This window comes from Protopterus annectens, chromosome 5.part0 (genome assembly GCF_019279795.1).
Source record: "Protopterus annectens isolate FY-2018-M chromosome 5.part0, PAN1.0, whole genome shotgun sequence".
Classification (NCBI taxonomy): Eukaryota; Metazoa; Chordata; order Ceratodontiformes; family Protopteridae; genus Protopterus; species Protopterus annectens.
In genome coordinates, this window is record NC_056735.1 from 1083374038 (window position 1) to 1083394295 (window position 20258).

At 38.1% G+C, this 20258-nt stretch overlaps 1 protein-coding gene across 2 annotated transcripts in view; it reads right to left on the reverse strand.

Moving 5' to 3' along the window:
- Positions 1-3559: 3559 nt before the first annotated feature.
- LOC122801533 (interleukin-1 receptor type 1-like) overlaps positions 3560-20258 on the reverse strand; it is a 786539-nt gene continuing 769840 nt past the window's right edge. For both annotated transcript variants that reach the window (XM_044070955.1, XM_044070953.1), the window contains exon 11: positions 3560-5304. In XM_044070955.1, the coding sequence (XP_043926890.1) occupies positions 4946-5304 (359 nt within the window). In that variant the 3' untranslated portion in view covers positions 3560-4945. The remainder of the gene's footprint in view (positions 5305-20258) is intronic.

Consider the following 20258-nt stretch of genomic DNA (forward strand, 5'->3'; position numbering starts at 1 on the left):
TATAGTAGTGCACACCCCATAGCAGATAAAAAAGTTTGATTAAAGGATAGTGTATAAAAATTGCTAGAATGACATCTAGGAAAGACAATGTCACAGAGGAATTAGACAAAGTAAAATACATGTTTATAGACAGAGGATATCTGGTTGAATTAGTTAATAATATTGGTAATGATGTAGTTGAGGAATGGGGTAAAAAATATAAACCCTTGCTGGGCGTGGAGTTAGAAAGAAGTGATTCATCTTGATAATAAGAGATTTCACACGGTAATGGTGGTAGAATTCAAAAATACTTCAGGAAAAGTGAAGGATATTATCAACAAAAATTGGAATATATTAAAATGCAACCCTAGTATTTCAGGAACAGTGGGAGCAGAGCCTAGATTTGTATTTAAAACAAGTCATAACTTGAAAAGCATTTTTGAAACTAGTCAAACAACATTAAGGAAAGATTTGGAAAAAAACACAAAAAACAGCCAAATGTGGTTCCTGTAACCAATGCAAATGTATTTATGAAGGGGAATTGATTGCACTTAGAAATATGTTGAAATCAATTACTGATTTTAAAAGAAGTAATGGGGATGGGAGGTTGGCCTAATGGTTAAGGTGTTTACCTTACAGACACAAGGTGCAGAGTTTGATTCTCGCATGGGGTAACTGGCTAGGCTTAAAAAAATGGCCTGAAAAGGCAGGTAGCCTAGTACTAACCTATGAACCTATAATGCATCCTCTATGCCTCTCCCATCTTGACCAATCTCCTCCAAACTGATCTAAACAAAATGGAATCTTGCTAGAACAAGATTGCCAAGTTTGCTACTGAAGCCTCATATAGGTACCACCATTGTCTATCCCTTAAGCAACTCAACTGGCTTGAGTTGCCTCATATACTTCTACTCAATCAACTCTCTATAGTGCACAAACTCTACTACTTTCCTGAGATAACTCCAGCACTTCAGCACCTAATTCAGCCCCACATTTCCCTCTAGCGCCTTAAAATCTAGTAACCAGAACCTCCTAATTGTCATCAAACATAAAAACAAAGCTGGTAAGTCCCTCTTTGCCAAAACAGTTGCCAAAACCTGGAACACACTACCAAGCCAAATAACGTCTACCACCTCTTTTAGTCAATTCAAAAACTCCTGAAAACCCATTATCTAAGTAACTGGCTATGCTCATGCCATTCACCAAGGTAATCCATACCAAGAGAATTTGTCAGGGTACAGCTATGTATAAACAGTTTCTCCCATGAAAGCTTCCAAACCCATATACATTTACCTTACAAAACTTATAACTGCAAAAGAAAAAAAATGTACCTCTTATTGTCTACTGTAAGAAATGTTAATCACTAGCATGATGCCCTGTTGTGTGTACATGCGCTATATGTATGTTTGTTAATCACCAGCATGTTTTCCTGATGTGTATATATGCCATATGTATGTATGTTCTACTTCTTTTTACTCTCATGTAATGTATTGTAATGTGGAGCTTTTCTCCCCAGGCCTCCGCTGAAAATGGACCTGTGTCCAGTCAGACTTTCCCGATAAACAAATGTAGAATAAGTAAAATAAATAAAATAATGGAATAGTTTACTTAGTTATGAGTATGAAATGTGATTATTTCATGTGGGGAAGATGAAGAGAACACTACAAAAAAGAATACACAAGTATATTTATAGTATTAAGAATATAAATAATTTCCTCTATAAACATATGTTGCATGAACAATCACATAATGACCTTAGATCTGGTATTTTAGAACATGTTGAAATAAATCCCAGAAGGGGGTGACTGGGAGAATGGACTTGATTATAGGGAATTACTTTGGCAATTCAAATTGAATGTCTTTACTTATCCTGTTGTAAATTATTATATTTCAGTCAAGCCTGTTCTGAAATTATGTACAGCTAAACTGTAATGGTACTTGGTGTACTGATAAACTAATCCATATTTAACGATGGTTGATGTTCTTAATATGTCTGAAATAATGAATTTTATGTGAGTTTTTAATAAGGATGTATATATTAAGAATTTGAATAGACCATCTGATTATGTAATTATTTGAATCAATTGGTGAGATGTAATGAATATATAAAATATGGGGAGTGGAGTAAAGCATTTTTCATTCTGATGAAGTCCTGAGTGTGTAAGGACAAAAGCGCTTAATGCTTTTACTTCTTTTATTAAAGTAGTGTTTTTTTGGATGTACTTGGTTTGATTTGTTTTTTCACAGTTTCTATCCACCACACTGCCACTTTGTTGCTGATTCTACGGGTCTATATTACCAGATCGAAACTCCTTTTGAGAGAATACCAAAACACTGACACGAATTGTGCGAACCATGAGAATACCGAACGCACTAAACCGCAAAATTTTAAATCTTGAACTGTCATAGTCGGCCAACCCCACCACCCGCTACATACTACCTACCCAAACAAAATAAATAAACCACATACATACACTAACTAAACTCTACTTCTAACTCTAAAGTAAAGCACCAAAACTCTACTTCTAACCCTACACTAAACCCCACATACACAACTATCTATGCACTATCCTTATCACCTCCCTAACCGTAAGGTCCATAACTACCACACACTTCCCTACAAAAATATAAACAAACAAAATAAATAATCCACATGCATACATTTACCAAAATCCTAGTCCTAACCCTACACTAAATCTTACATACATGGTATTTATGCACTTACCTTAACCCGCACCCTAACCCTAAGGTCCGTAACTATCGCACACTTACCTTATGGAGCTATACCACAGACGGGCTAACCATGGTAATTCGACATTTCCAAATTCACGGTTTTGGACGTTTGCTGTAATACCGGTTCACGCAATACATGTCGACATTTATGGATTCGCTTAAACGGACTTTCGCTCTCGTAATAGGGAACAGATTCTACATACCACAGGTAGCACATTTGCTTACTTGATTCTAAGCCACATTAAAATTGCTGCTCATAAGCACTGTTGCGTTACATGAATCACACATTAACAGCACTTAGGTGCAGCCAGTGCAAATTCCCACTATGCTTAAATGCAGTGACTATGAATACATCCTTAAATCTCATGAGAGTTGTTTCACTTTCTTCTAATCTACTGAGTTATTCTTTAATCCATCTACTATGAATGATGAATCTCTCCATAAGTACCATGAAAGGTAAGTTACAAGAGAAAATAAAAATGTATGCTTCCATTCCCGAAGACCATTGTTAATCTAAAGGCAGAAGTTGACATAAAAACTGTCCTCTGTATTATGTTTTATGTAATTAAATTATACAAAGAATTTGAAAATACTACTCATAGCAATTCAAGAAACAGGAAGAAAGTAGCTATCAGACAATATATTTCCATTCTCTTCCCAGATGCCCATAAAATCCAAAAGGATAACAAAGTATTGAACCTAAGTCTCTCTTATTGGCATTACCAGTAATGATAACAGTCTTTAAAAATCCACTGATACCAATCCCATATGGAGAAAACAAGATACATCATTTCCTCCTGGATGTACAATCTGCAATAAAGATCGTAAGAAAAAAGAAACAGCGTACTCATTATAAGTGTGCCATCAAGTCACAGCCTTTATTATATGAGGTAAATATACATTTGTCAGTAATAACAAAGTTTGTGTTGATGTATTCACATTTTGGTCAGTTTACATTTTGTTTGAATCCCTCCTGAATAGACTGAGAATACTTCACAGCCAACCAGGTAATGAATGAGATCTTAGGTGCAATGAATCATTCAAACTGAAGCAAATATGTCTGTTTGGGAGGAGGCTAACTAGAAGATGGCATGTGGAGAGATGCCAAGGTATGTTCCATACCATAGACAGAACACCTTACCTGCTTTAGAAGCTTGGTACACTAAGACACAATTCTGCAGGCAGAAATATCATCTCCTTCCATAGGGTAAAATATGCCCTTTGAAAATGAAGAACCTAGATTGTTTGCTGCTATGCTATTTCAGGTCTACTGTGCAGAATATCTCTGGAAACATTAGTTTTGATGGCTTACAGAAATATTCACAAAACCCTGACTGGCAAAATGATTTTGGAAATGTCTTTATGCATATTTTCTCCTTTAAATGTGCTAAATACATACATATATGCACAGAGCATCATATTTACATTTTCATGCACACCAGTACATGACTTCCTATATACAGTGCCTTGCATTTTCTTGATATTCAGATAATTGCCTCCCTGGCACATCAGAGAGAACACAGTAGTGCTCCTGTAGTAAATAATTTTCCCAGGTAATGCTAGACATATCAGAATTCTCCTTCAGTGTGTCAGTAATCCAAATCTCTTTGGAGGTCTTCCTGCCTAGTAAACATATTCACAGTTGCCTTAGTCTAAGTTTTTGCATGCTTTTCATGACCTCCCTCAAACCAATGCCACAGCTTTAATAATATGGAAGAATATAACTTGAACAACATAAGAAAATGTCATAATGACTGAATAAAGAACACCTGCTCCAAAAAGTCCAGCATTTGTGCAATTAAAACATATAATAATCATGTTGTGTGAGATGCTGCAAGTGGAATACAACTGGTCAAGCAGCATCACTTGTGCACATTTGTTTCTACATGCATCAGTGCATGCAGTGTAGTCACATAACTGGCAGGACAGCTGATGAAATCACTGCCATCTCTCCGCTAAAGACACTGCAGTGCAGGATACCTCATAGTAAAATACCAAAATAGTGTTCTAGGTCTAGACCGCAAGTTATGTCCATATGTGTATCAGGTAGTACCAACTGCACAGACCACTAAGGAACTGTATTACCTGTCTGTGGTAACATAAATCCTTAAGTTTTACTGAGCAGATTTTTAAATGTCTCTGCATTGCTTAGTCTTACTCATTCAGTCACCAAATATAATTTAATGGTCTCACAAATGTGAACCATTCTCAAATATGACAACCACATTGCTAGTTATGATCTTGTAATCATGTGATTTTCATGTGACACTTGAATATGTCTTGGTGGCATTAGGTATCTCAGTTTTTTCCAAAATTTTGACTTTGGTGAAAGTGATTGTTCAGTGTAATCTCCTTTCCATTGTACAATGCTTCCTCTTTCTTTTATATACTGAACTGACTCTGGAAAATGTCTGTAGTCAGTGATTTTTTCCATTTCAACCAGAATGACCTTTACTGTCTCTGCAACAAGATCATTGTATAGCCCAAGAAATTGATCAAACATAAGCCAGGTCTGATCAGAAGCATGTGCAGTAAGCACAATCAGCAATCTTCTGCTTTTCAGTATGGTTTCATCCATAATGTCTGCCACAGCTGAAAAACAATTAAATATTATTAAAGCATAAGTATGTGCCATAAATGCATAATTAGATTATACCACATTACATCCCTGTTTGACTACAAAAGGAAAACTAACTAAATAATTTACTAGTGTAGCAGTTGATATTATAAAATAGCTTGACTTTGCTAAACAATTTACTCGTATAAATCATGAGATTCCAAAATATCTTGAAAGTGTATTACTTGTGAGAGCCACACTACTCTTAGTCTGAACACATTAATGAGGCCTACAACATAGAAAATGTTTGTGTACTTCCACTGGCCTGAAACAGCATGGCACCAATACATGAATGCACTAAAACCAAGGACATACACATCCTTTAGCTTTAAAAGAAAAGCACAGGTCAAAACTACAAAAGCAGGTATAGTGACATAACTGCATAGTGAGAAGATAAACATTGAAATAGATTTTCCAGATGGCACACATTCACATGAGGACAGTAGGAAGAATGCAGTTCTGAGCCTAAAAGTATCTTTTTTCATTTAGGCATTGTTGCATTGTCTAGTTGACACAAGATATTAGGTATTTAAAAACAATGTCAGCAGATGTCAAGTAGATTACTGTTACACTGAAAAATATCAATGGCCATAAATGCCTGGCTTGTGCTGTACTTAATGGGCATTATGAATATATCAAACAGAATTACTTCTCTCAAATGGCAGCACTGCAAATTTTGCAAGTATTATGTTGGGGGAGTAGACATGCACTGACAAGTCACCTTGTTCATAGGTTCATAGATTCCTGTGTGTTTCTAAGGCAAACACTTTAACCATTAGGCCACCCTCCCACTAATGCCAGGAAGAAAATGTGGCTCTTGACATTGGAAAAAACAAGTTCTATAAAAGGACTTTTGAAGGTGGTAGAAGGGGGTACCAGGAGAAGCATTTGACTCAAACAGAAACATGTCTGACTTATGAAGGGGTGTTGGAGTATAGCTGCAAGCCTGGCATACAGGCATAAATAAATTACTAAAGCAATGACTTGGGTAAGGAGAAATTAACTGTAGGCACTAAACAGAATATAATTGCAAAGTACCTTGCTAAGGTAAGGGAAAACAGCTCTTGCACTTTACAAAAAAAAGCACCAAACCAGGCATGTCCAAGGGTCAGCTTCCAGTGATTTCTCCTGTCCACCTGGTGAATCTGGGCATACTGGGGCAATGCAGCAATTGCCTTATGTAGACAGACAACCCTCTCCTCCTACCACCCAACACTACAACCTTAGAGAGATGCACTTACATAGTCAAACTGGAAGAAAAGCTCTCTCCACCCAAGACTGTGCTAGACAGTCAAGAAGAGAAAGTTAACACCTGCACTACACCTCAAGCAACACATAGTCCTTCTAAACCCACACCACCAACACCCACACATAGCAACACTAAACTCACATATGTGGAGGCCCTTAACAGTAACCTGCCCAAGCAACAAGGACCTCCGAAGATGAATGCAAACAAATGCCAATCACAACCAAAGTGTCACATAGCTCACAACACCAGTGTGCTACCCAACAACAGGCCCTAAGGCAAGACAACGTACCCAACACTTTAGTCATAGGTAACGCTATAGTCAGGCACACTGATGTTCCACTTATCAGGCTGAACAAGGAGAAAATTACAGTCAGCTGCCTGTCGGGTGCAAGGACCCTCCACATAACCCATGCACTCAAGTCACTCCACAACAAGTACAAATATGACTCTGTCATTATCCATGTTGGAGTGAAAGACTTGAGACGTACCTCCCTGGACTACATGAAAAGAGACATGGAAGAGCTCTCGGATCATGTGGCCCAGGCAGGTATGAATTTAGCCCTGAGTAGCATCCTGCCTTCACCCAGAATGATACCACAGTATAAGGACAAAACGATTGACTTCAACAATTGGCTAAGCTTCTGGTGTCATTCAAAGGGGATCCAGTATCTGTCTGCCTGGGACGACATGATCGACAGACCACAATGCTTTGCCAGAGATGGTCTGCACCTGTCGCCCCTGGGATTCAGGTTACTGGCTACGGTTCTTGCCACCCTTATAGTGCCTTTTTTAGGCAAAGTTCAAAGGACAAAACCACCACTGTAACAGGTACAAGCATGCAAAATCTGAAGGTAATGCTACTCAATGCTAGAAGTCTAAACCTCAAAATGCACTCTCTCGAGGCACTCATAAAAATGGAGAACATCGATACCTGTGCAGTAACTGAGACCTTGTTCAAGGCTCCAGAGAACACCCCTGCAATACCAGGCTACAACTCTTACCACACATTTCGGCCACCAAACCAGGACCGAAACACTATAGGTGGAGGAGTGTCCATATAAACTAAGGATATTCACAACACCAGGCTAGATGCCCAACAAAATGCATCTGAAATTCTCCAGATGCAACTAACACTACGTAAGACTGCAATCCAAATTGTAGCTTGCACAGATCCCCCACCATGCACCAAGATTCTCACTACACTTTTCTGAACATACTGGAAAATATTAAGATACAACCAAACACTCTAATACTGGGTGATTTCAACCACCCTGCCATTAACTGGGAAAACTACTCATGTACCAACATCTTTGCCCAACGGTTCTTGAATTCATAAATTCCAGTGCCCTGGATCAACTAATCCTTAGTCCCACCAGGGGCGCCAATGTCCTAGACCTGGTCATTACCAACATGGGAAATCGATGCTCCACACCTATGGTCACCAACTCATTGGTCAGGTCTGACCATAACTAATCACCCTTGACATCCACATCCCACCCCCACCCCCCAGTAAGGAAATCTCCTTAAAAAACTTCTCCAAAGCCAACTTCATGCTTCTCAAGTCAGAAGTGACAAACTTCATGACACCCATGCATATGGGAACTGAAAGGTCGACTGCTGAATCCTACACTAAGGCACTGTACGAACACATCCACTCATGCATGAATCATGCCATCCCCAAAAAAGGAAGCCAATCTGGTGGCCCCTTGCCATAAACAAACTTTACAACAAAAGTAAGAAACTGTTGTAGAAAAGAGGAAAATCCCAGGATGCAAAAAACTCCCTTACCAGCCTCAGTAAGAAGCTGAGATACCTCATAAAATCCTCCAAAGCTAGTTACAAAAATAAAATTGCCAAATATTCCAAAGACAACCACAAGGCATTCTATAGCTATGTCAAGAATCTAAATGGCAATGCTCAGATATGCTCTGAGCTACAACAAAATGGCATTAAATATACTGATCCCAAGGATATTGCCAATATCCTGGCACATCAATTCAGTGCAAACTTCACCCCCCTCTCACCCCCTAAAGGGCCCATCTCAATACCAAAAGAATGCCAAATTCCAGTAATAATGGCCACACAGGTAAAAAATACACTCTCCAAAGCTAAGAATACAGCATCCATGGGACCAGATGACATCCCAGGCTGTGTACTACATGAACTACAAAATGAACTGGCACCTCACCTAAGTGTCATGTTTAATCATAGCCTCACCTCAGGCTTCATGCCCACTGAGTGGCACACAGCTACAGTTATCCCACTCCACAAGGGGGGATCCACCTTGGATCCCGGGAACTACTGCCCCATCAGTCTGATGAGCCTGATCTACAACGCCATGGAATGTATTATCATGGAGCTTATAACCAAAGACATTGGCAACCTTCAAACACTGGATCCCACACTGTTTGGGTTCGTGAACGGCCGATCTTGTCTCCTGAACCAGACTGACTCCTTTGAATCAGTCTCCAGAGCTGTGGACAAGGGAAAGATGGTCCACACAACCTATCTGGACCTCATCAAGGCCTTTGAAACCATCCCCCACTCTGGAATCATAGATAAACTTACTAAGCTAGGCATTAATCCCTACATCACTTGATGGGTTGCAAACTGCTTACTGACAGAACCCACACTGTAAAAGTAGCTAACTCCAAATCCAGCTCCAGACAAGTGACAAGTGGAGTACCTCAGGGTTCAGTCCTGGGACTGCTCTTGTTTGGCATCTACTTCTCTGAAGTACAGGCCAACACTAAGGGATTCTGGCTAACAAAGTTCTCAGATGACTGCAAACTGGGAGCCATTACTGAATCACCAAATGATGTGGATATTCTACAAAAGGGCCTTACAGAAACAGATGCTTGGTGCCACAGCGATGGGCTCAAGCTCAATGCTAAGGAATGCATAGTTATCCCCTTTGGGAAAAAACATGTACCCGTGAATTACCACATAGGTGGCAATACACTAAATACCGAAGGTGTGATAAGAGACTTAGTGACACAGGTGGACAGTGGTCTCACCTTCAATAACCACACTGCCACAACAGTCATGAAATCCTTCTATGTGGCACACCTCATCACCAAGGGCTTTTCATCCAGAAAAAAGGAGGTCATTGTCCCACTGTACTCATCCCTCATTAGACCCATTATAGAATACAACGCCCTGTTTGGTATGTACCTCTCAAGACATCTGCAACAAGAGGAAAGGCCACAGAAATACCTCACTAAAAAAATCACAGGCCTAAAGCAGATGCCCTATGCTGACCATCTAAAAAAAACTCCACCTATACTATGTCGCATATCGTTTACTCAGAGGTGATCTCTGCTTAACATACAAGGCCATGTCAAACCCAGAGCTGTTGGACATGCTACACTTAAAGAAATCCCAATCGCTCAGAGACACATGCTCCAGGGATCTAAACCTTGTCATCACAATGAACAAAACATGCTGGGAGAGATAGGTTCCTGACCCAGAGACTCCCCAAACTCTGGAACAGACTGCTCATACATGTCAAGCAGAGCTCCTCTTTGGCCCTCTTCAAAAGGAACCTTGATGACTGGATGGGAGATAGGAAATTCACCCCAGGGATCATGTCAGTCACCCTGCTAGACAGGCTTCCAGGGAAGTAAATACTGTGGGAAGAAATAGCCAGGGAATTGTTATGGCTAAGCTTGTACAGGCCCTAGGGCCGATAGCGTAGTACCAACTTATGAACCTATTTGCAGATTTAGAAGGTAAGAGGAAAAACTGCATTGTTGTACTGGGATTACATTCCCGAGGTAAGAAAAGGGTGTCATGTTTTGAAAGTTGCTTATATTGCCAGAGAGTGCCTTCAGACAGATAGTCTACTTAATATATTTACCTTCACCGTTGTCTTCCAAGAGACATCTGCTGTAGAGTGAAATGTTCCATTGCATACATGACTGAATATTAACATTTGGAAATAATATATGTCAGAAAACTTAAAGTTTTAAGAATGTTTTAACAAACAGTTCATACAGTAAATAAGTGTAGCCAACACAAGCAAGGAAGTGTTTTTTTTTTGTCTTAGTTTTGTATGCATTCATGTACCTGGATTAGCTAAGGGCATGAAGAAAGGAGTTTGTATAGTGGTAATAACAGAGGAGATGAATTAATCAATTGAAACAAATAAAGAGGTCAGGCTCAGGCTCCGCTACAGTTTACAATAATGGGTAATGATGCCCAAGGTACACTACAACAGTGGCATTTAGTCACAGACCCATGAAGAACAGAAAGGGCAGGCTATTAGAAATCAAAATACAGGTGAGACTCGAGGCATAGATGGTATTCTGATAGAAGTGTAAAAGTGGAAAAAGGTGCAATAATTACAATATGGAAGGTTCTGTTTAACAATATTCTAAAGAGAGGAATCATCCCATGCTCCTAGCAATGGGCAGAAATGGTTGTTATAACCAAGGAGGGGAAAGATCCAATGGACCAAGGAACATTCAAACCTATTCTGTTTTAAACCATGATTGCAAGGTTTTATGATAATACTGGAAAGGAGGCTGTCAAACATCTTAACTAAGCTAATAGATTTGTCCCAGTGTATTTTTATTGAGGGGAGTCAAGTGCTCAATGAAATTAGTAAAACTCTGATGATCGAGGAAGATGCCACACTAGATTTAGATGCCAAAATGGCATTTGATAGGTCGATTAGCAGTTCCTGAGGAAAGTACTGACAGAATTTGGATTTTCAAAGACATGGACAGAGCTGGAAATGTGTATATGTGATGGTTCCAGAGCTGAAGTTTTCTAAAGAATTACATGTTATTTGAATATCAAAATGATTTATGCAGGTGCTTCTGTTAAAAATGCATTTGTAAAGCTGTTTGTCTAAAAAATTTGTCAGCAGTGGGCCCTGCTGTACAAAAAAGAACTATATATGTATGTCAGACTGTATTATTGGATGAAATGTATATATTTAACAGAGGATATGGGAAGGGAAGGGGTTAAGCTCAGCCCATCTAACCTTAAGAAAAACAGCCTGAAACTAAATAACTTGGTTTACACCATAAAGATTTTATCTCACAGATCTGAATGCAGCCAGAGATGCAATGTATCTGACAAGAATGGGCTGGGATCTTGAACTATTGTCCTTAGTGGTGAACTAATGGCTAACATGGAGTGCCAGAGAATGGCTTGCTATTTTCTGCAGGAATAGTGGAAGTGTTGAAATTGTTTTACAGTTTCCAGATGCTGTAATAAACCTTAGCTTAAGTTTAATGTGTGTATTGTGACACATCAGTGTCAGATCCTGGCTCACATTCTAGTGAGAGGGTAGTGTGGGAACCACAGAGTCACGTGACCAGATGTGATGTCATTCTGTAGCCAGTAATGAAATTGTATTATAATAGTAGTGAGATATGTGAGGTGTGCACTCTGTTTTTGGACCTGACAAGACTCTCATCCACATTCATCTTGACTTGTTTAAGTAAGTAACTAGGGAACAATAATTCTTCAGTCAGTTAAAAAAATACAGTAAGATTAGCTAAATTTTTTTCTGTATCTGTCTATGTATTTCCGTAGGTGTTGTTTTTTTATATTTCCTGTGATTGAAAGTCTAGTGTTTATTGTAGATATTTGGTATTTACATGTTTGATTTACTTATTATTCAATATATCTAAACCTTTTACTGTGGCTGATCTTTTAGAAAATATTTAGCCTTTGGAATTATTTAGTGGCACTGTGACTCCATGTTCCTGAATATCTTTCTGTCTGGTTAAACACTGCCATTTGTATAAGTATTAAATTTAATATGTGCAATTGGGTGCCATGGTAAGAGCCTTAAAGTAGCTGGCTTTGGGTGTTCTGGTGGCAGCAGATCTACCTTATCTTCTGGGCGGAGGTGGTAGAGCGAGTAAGCTGTGCCAGCCTTTCCAAAGTGTGTGTGTGTGTGTGTGTGTGTGTGTGTGTGTGTGTGTGTGTGTGTGTGTGTGTGTGTGTGTGTGTGTGTGTGTGTGTGTGTGTGTGACAGCTACTTTGAACAGGGACACTGAGAGCACTGACTTCACAGAGAGGGTGTTGGAGGACTCAGCCTGGAACACCCGGCTAAGGCCTCAGCTCTACTGTGTTCAATAGGGAGTATTATTTGGGGCCTGCAGAGGAAAGCTCAACCCCAGGACTGGAGTGTGCATTCCCTGTGTGCTCTTAAGGGAATGTACTTAGTGCAGAGAGCTGCATCTGAAAATACTATGTGTGTCTATTTTTCTCACAGTGAATGTCAGTGGTGAGGATTGTGGCTCCTTGATCACTGGCCCAGAGGAGGGACGTCACGTAGACATTCATAGGCTTTCCAAAATATTTCCAATACTTCTACAGGATACCCTGCTATCTTCCTTATTATAGGCTCCATAGGTTTGGTGACCGGCCTTTCTACTTTATGTTGCCTGAATCGTGGTCCTAAAAGTTTTTGTGCTCTAGAGTTATTATCAAAAAACAGTTGCTTAACAGCAGTCTTTCTAAACCCATGCATATGATCAAAGTAATCCCTTATTTTCTGTTTAGCATTCTGCAATATCTCCTCTTCTTGTTCTGTGAGATCCCCCTCTATTTTAATATTTGGCAATCCCTCTAAATAATTCTTGTTACTTTTTAACCATATCTCCATTTCTTTTATTTCCATCTTATTTTTAAATTCCACTTTAATTTTATCCCACCCCCTAGCTATATTTTCAGAAGACATTTATATCTCCAGTTTCATTTTATCTAGTAGTGCCTGAATAATTTCCACCACCCATTCCTCAAATTACTTTCTTTTCAACAGATAAGTGGGAAAGTGCCAGTGTCTCATTTTTATTTCATTACTCTGTGTTTTTATTTTAGTTATTATTGGCACATGATCTGAAATAGTTATTGAATGCATATCAAGAGCATCAATTAAATGCACGTGTTCCTGTGAAATGTAAATTATGGCTAGCATAGACCAGTTTTTGTACCTTGAGGAATAATACGTACATTCACTCTGAACTAGTTCTGAATTCACATCTTCATGCCAAATATTTTCATAAATCTCTTTAAAAATCTACCTTCCTTTGTTATATTTTCCCTTCTGGGCCCCCCAGACACATCTTCACTATTGCAAATCAGATTTCAGTCCCTACCTATAGGTAATATTCCTTTCTGAAAGCTGATTATTTCTCCCAGAATGTTCTTAAGCCCCATTATAACAGTTTTCAATGGAATATAAATACATGCAAGTGTAATCCTCCTCCCTGGCCAGCAGCCCCTTGTACTACAAATCTATCATTATTGTCTTTTTTATCCTCTTCTATTACTATTGGAGCTCCTCTTGCAATTAATATAAGTACTCCTCTCTTCCTTTGCCACAAGTATTCCACTGAATAACCATCCTGAAAACCTTTCTTTATCAAATTAACATGTTCAGTTCTTTCCCCAGTGTACCTCCTATATCATAGCTATTTGCAGTCTACATTTTTAATATAGTTCACTACTCTTTCATTTTTGTATTGATCTGTGAGACCATTAACTTTTAAGGACACTATAGAAAGCACCCTATTTTTTGTTAAATGTCTAGTTTCTGCTTTTTTACATGCATGTACTATTTGGCAGGTTAGTCTTTTATACAGTTGTTTCTTGTCATCTCCACTTGAGCCTATGTCACATCTTACAGAATGTTTTGTTTTACTGAATACCCTCAAACAAAAATACACACACACCTCCAACATCCCCCCTAAAACCTATTAACTTAATACTAACACACAAAACTATGTGCATCTTCAAACATTGGAGTTTTACCCTCCTAATAAGAACAAATGTTCCCATCCTTCCAAATCTTTATCACTTTCTTCCTTTCTGACTTCTAAACTTCCCCAAGAATACCATCTGTTTCTGATGACTTTCCTGTAGATTGATTATATATCACCATTTTTATCTCATCTCCTATCTTAACTGTTAATTGTCAAGCCTCATCTAACTCTAACCTTGGCATCCTTAATATTTCCATTTGTGTTTTTTTTTCCTACATTTCTCTGATATATGTAAATTTTAATAAAATGTCCAAAATATCTCCAATACCTTTAAATGAGCTCTGGTTATTTTTCTCATTAAAAGCTCCCAAAGTTTGGTGACAACCCTTTCAACTTTCTGTTGCCTTAGTCATTATGCTAAAAGTTTGTGTGCTCTGGCGTTATAATCCAAACATGGTTTCTTAACAGGAAACTTTCAAAAATCAAAATAAAACAACCAAATTAAAATTTATTCAACCAAAGCAAGCACTTTCATCTCATCCAGTGACTTCATCAGACTGAATAAAACGTAATTACCATTTACTTAAATACTACAGCATGTGTCTTAACCAAGCACAACGCTTTAATACTTGTCTCCTTTTTAAATAGACTTTGAAGTTTTCTTTTTCATCCCTAGTCTGTACTACATATAAATGTCCATAAATTCTAATATGCAGTTCATGAGTTATTCTACCCACATAAAATGACTGACACCAAATACATCTAACCAACTAAACAACAAACCTTGATTTACATGTATTATTTTGTTTTGTCAACAGTATCAGGAAAACCCAACAAAATTTTCCAATTTCCCTTCACTATTTTTCTAATACTAACTGCATCTGACAAAATAGGGAAAGAAATGTTTGTAAATAAGAGGGGAAAGAATCTAAAAAGTATTTTTCAGAGAAGGTTGATTTTTTTGAATAACATAAACAATTCTGTCCAGTTTGTTAAGGGGGCACGTTTAAGTTTTCTGCATGCAATTTTGCAGGTTTTTAGATGTAGAAAATAATGTTTTATTTTTTTTATTTTAGGGACTAAAATTGAAATTCCACTGTTTTTATTAGAGATGTCATGATAGCTTTAGCTAAGCACAGTAATGAACGTACATTTAAATTGTTATTTATTTTCTGTTATTTATTATGTGAAATATTTAACTCTAGATTTGATGATGAAGACAAATTAGATTGGAAAGAATATAGCTGCCAACTAATGTTGGATGCTTCCAATAGTAATAGTTCTTTTATGATGAAGAAAACTTCAAAGTCTATTTAAAAATGCGACAACTTAAGCATTAATGTCTTGTGAGTGGTTATGTAAGACACATGATATCACATTTAAGTAAATAAAAATAGTTTACTTTGGTTGAATAAATGTTACTTCGATTATTTTATTTTGAATTTGCATTTTGTACAGCTGTTTTTTGTGTTCATTTAGCTTGAGTGATTTAATCTTTCTAAACTCATGCATATTATGCAGATATTCCCTTATTGTCTCTTTAACATTCTGCAGTTGTGCCTCTTCTTGTTCTGGGAGATTTCCCTAATTCTACAATATTAACCTTTGTCAGCCCCTCTAAATAATTCATATTGCTTCTTAACCATATCTCTTTTTCTTTCATTTCTATCCTATTTTTAAACTCCAGTTTCATTTTATCCCATTCACTAGCTATAACTTCTGAAGAAGTTTTTGTCTTCCCTAATAACTCTCAAATAATTATTACCACTACCCATTTCTTAAATTCCTCTCTTTTTAACCGGTAAATGACAGTGCCAGTGTCTCATTTTTACTTCATTACTCTGCATTTTTATCTTAGTTTTTATTGGTATATAATCTGAAATAGGTACTGTTTATGCATCAAAACTTTCAATTAAATGCACATGTTCCTTGAAATACAATTTCTATCTAGTCTAGAGTAATTATTGCACCTATCTCCTAGTTCCTACTACTTGATTCATTTCTTCCATACCAAATATTTTCATAAATTTCTTCATAAATCTACCCTCTTTTTGTTATATTTTCCCTTCTATGTCCCCCAGATGCATCCTCATTGTTTCAAATCAAGTTCCAGTCCCCACCTATAAGTAATATTCCATGCTGAAAGCTGATTGTTTCCACAAATTTTCTTAAGCTCCATAACAGCAGTTTTTGGTGGAATATGCATATACATACCAGCATAATCCTCCTCCCTTGTCAGCATTTACCATTACTATTTTTTTCCTCTTTTATCACTATTGGAGCTTCTCTAGCAATTAGGGTAATAACTCCACTTTTCCTTTTCCTTTGCTCCTGACTTTCTGCTGAATATCCATCCTAAATCCTTTCTTTATCAAATTCACATGCTCATTTTTTCCAAATGTGTCTCCTACAGCACTGCTATAAGAACTCTGTATTTCTTAATATAACTGAATACCCTTACCTTTTTATCTATGCCTGTAAGGCCATTTACATTCTAAAATAATATGGACAAAGCAGCCATTATGATAACAGGTTATTGTTCCCACCTGTTATATGCGAGGGCTTTTTGAATGTGTATTTCCAACTTTTGTGTTACATGCACAAATTAATGTTTGGCAGGGTGATCTTTTATACAGCTGTTTCTTGCCATTTCCATTTCAAATGATGTCATTATTCAAAACTTTTTGTTTTAATGAAAACCCTCAAACAAAAACCTAGATACATTTTCAGAACACCTTCATAGCCTATTAACTTAGAGGAAAAAACTATGCACATCTTCAAAAAATGAAGTTTAACTCTCCAGACAGGATCAATTGCCCCTCATATTCTCTTAATAGATCTTAATGGCCTTATACATGGTCCTCTTCTCTCATTTACCACATATACAGATATTGTAACTAATAAAACACTGCCCAATTAAAACCATGTTACAAGGTCAGTCACGTCATCTTACCCACTGCTTGCAGGATCTTTTCCAAAATATACTTTAATATCAAAATTGGAATATGACCTTCCTTTTCTTGTTATGCATTATAGATTCATGGGTTCATAGGTGCTAAATGTGACCATAAGGCCTTTTTAAGCCTAGCCATGCATTCCAAATCTCCGACAAGTTCTGGTATCCTTGATAAGTGTAAACAGGGCCTTGGTAGATGGAACACTTATAAGCTGCCTTTGTCCATTACAGACACAGGTGCCAAACCAGAGATGAATTTCCTGTTTCCCTACCAATTGTCCAAGTTACACTTGAATTGGATTAGGGAGAAACTCTGCTTTACATGGAGGGGGAGCCTGTTCCAGAGTAGGGGTAGTCTCAGAGATAAATAGCTGTATCTTCAGAAAGTCCTATTTATATCACAGACAAGGTTTAAGTCTTTATAATGGGTAATTCTGGTGCGCTTTGATTTGTGGATATGCAGGAGTTCCATCAGGGTGGCATCTAGCAATGTCTTATATGCCAGGCATAGCTCTATCCTCAACAGCCTGTAGGAGGCAGAAGATAGGGACAGGGCCTTGATGTGTTCTGCAGAGGACATGTTACTTACACCCTGTATTCTTTTAGTGGGTCTATATTATGTGATCGAACATTTAGTTAATCGGATAACTAAACTTCGATCACTAAATATCGAAGACCCAAAACCGTGAACGGCAGTTTCCACTCAGGGAAACAAGCTGTTTGGCTGTTATGCGGATTTTGCCCTTTCTTCAATGTGCAGTGATCTCGGAGTTGGTATATTTAGTTGGGGGTGCACAGCCCCCCACATCGGGGAGTGTGGGGGGGTAAAACCCCCACACTTCATTTGTGTTTATTGTTTTTTTTTTTTTTTTTTTTTTTTTATGTAGGACAACGGCATTGTTTCCTTGTTTGGAAACTGAAGTTCACCGTTTTGGGTCTTCACTATTTAGTGATTGACGTTTAATTATTTGATTAACTAAATGTTCAATCATGTAATATAGACCCTCTTTTACTGAGGCGCCTCTGTGGACATTCCAATTGTTGGATATGCCTGGTTAGGTACATACCAAAGAGGAAAATGTACTCAATGATAAGTCTGATAAATGCCAAATAGAGTGGAACAATGACTTCCTTTGACCTAGATGCCATACCTTTGTTTATACATTACACAACATAGAATGATTTCCTCATTACTGTAGATATATGATGGTCAAAGGCTAGATTACTGTCTATGTGTCTTCCCCAAGTCCCTGACTACTGGGTCAACTCTTAGGAGTGCGTTGTCAATATGACAACTACCAGAGGTGGATGACTTCCTAAATGATACTATTGTGAATTTCTTGGCATTTGGTTTTAGTCCATTACTCTGATGCCAGTTATTTGTGTGTGTGTCAACCCTTCCTGGAGAACATTTGTGTCAGTAGGGTATTCTATGACAGCTCCTAATTTATAATCATCTGCAGATTTGGTCAGAGGCCATTGACATTAGCATTGACTTCAAAAGAGCGGTCCCAAAACAGATCCCTGAGGGACTCCACTTGTGACTTGTCTCTTTATAGAGTTGGACTCCACAATTCTAACTTCCTGGGTCCTGTCTGTGAGCCAGCTGGCTATCCACTGGGTAACATAAGGGGTTATACCTAATCTTTTGAATTTTTCAAGATTACCTGAGTGGGCTATTGTGTCAAGTGTCTTGGACAGGTCAAGGTAGACAGCATGAACCATTTTACCCTCATTCATTGCTTTGGTAACCTCAATGAAGTTCACCAAGTTCAATAGGCACGAGCTGCCACTGACAAAAACAAACTGGGTTGGGTCCAGCGTCTGGAGGTTTCCTATGCTGTTATTAATCATTTCCATGATAATTCTTTCCATGGCTTTGCATATGAGACTAGTGAGACTTATGGGTCTGTAGATTCCAGGGTCTGCAGATGACCCACCTTTGTGCAGAGGGATGACTGTTGCTGCTCTCCACTCATGAGGCACAAAGCTTGTATGGAGGCTACAACTGAATAAGAATTCCAATGGGCCTGACAGATCATGTTTCATGTTATTTAGAAGGCATTCCTGAGATATTGTTTGGGCCCACTAAGGCAACATTCTTCACCTTAGAGAGAGCATTAAGGATCTATTTCCTAGTGGCAGCAGGAGGAGTTATATTTGATGGTATTTCCTGAGGGAAGGTTGAGTGGGACAGAGGGGTAAAGTTGGTGATTCATTTCTTGGTGGCTGGGTCTTCTGGCTCACTATAGGTGGCTCCATTAACAATGAGCTCTGCACACAATTGTGTACTGCCTTTGAGGTTGTGGACATAGATAAATAATGTATTGTTGTTGTCCTTGTCCAGGGAGGCCAAATTTACTTCAGATTTGGCTTTTGTTGACTTTATTTGTCCTCTGAACTGTTTGTTTAGTTTGATGAGAGTGATCTTTTTTCCTGCTGGGTCCTGTACCTCATAATTTTTACTGTAACTTTCTTCATTCTGTTATACAACCTATTGATATTATGATTCCGCCAGGGTGGCTTGTTTTTTGTGACAGTTCATTTAGCCCACATTACTCACAGAATGCAGATTACTAAGAATAAAATCTGCAAATTTGTTCTGTAAGAAGGTCTCCAGATGCACCATTTCAGTTTGCTAAAAGAATCCAAATGGCCTTCAATGACTCTTAAGAGCACTTTTCTTTCAAGTGGTCTCATTTCCAAGATTCTAAATCATGGCCATTGCCCCTGTGGAAGAATGAAACTAGCTTTATAAGACAACCATTAAGTACACAGAAGTGCACAAAACAATAATTTCTGTCTTATACACCCTCCAGTTAAAACTGCTGTAAGTAAGACAACCTTCCAGATTGGGATCTGCTACCCGTAACCATCTGCTTACTGACATCAAAACCCTAGAAACCATTAAAAGCTTTAATTTAGTTCTGTATTATTTAGTTGACATTTGTTTGCCAGGAAAGTCTGACTGGGCCAGAAAGTGCCTATTTTTCAGTG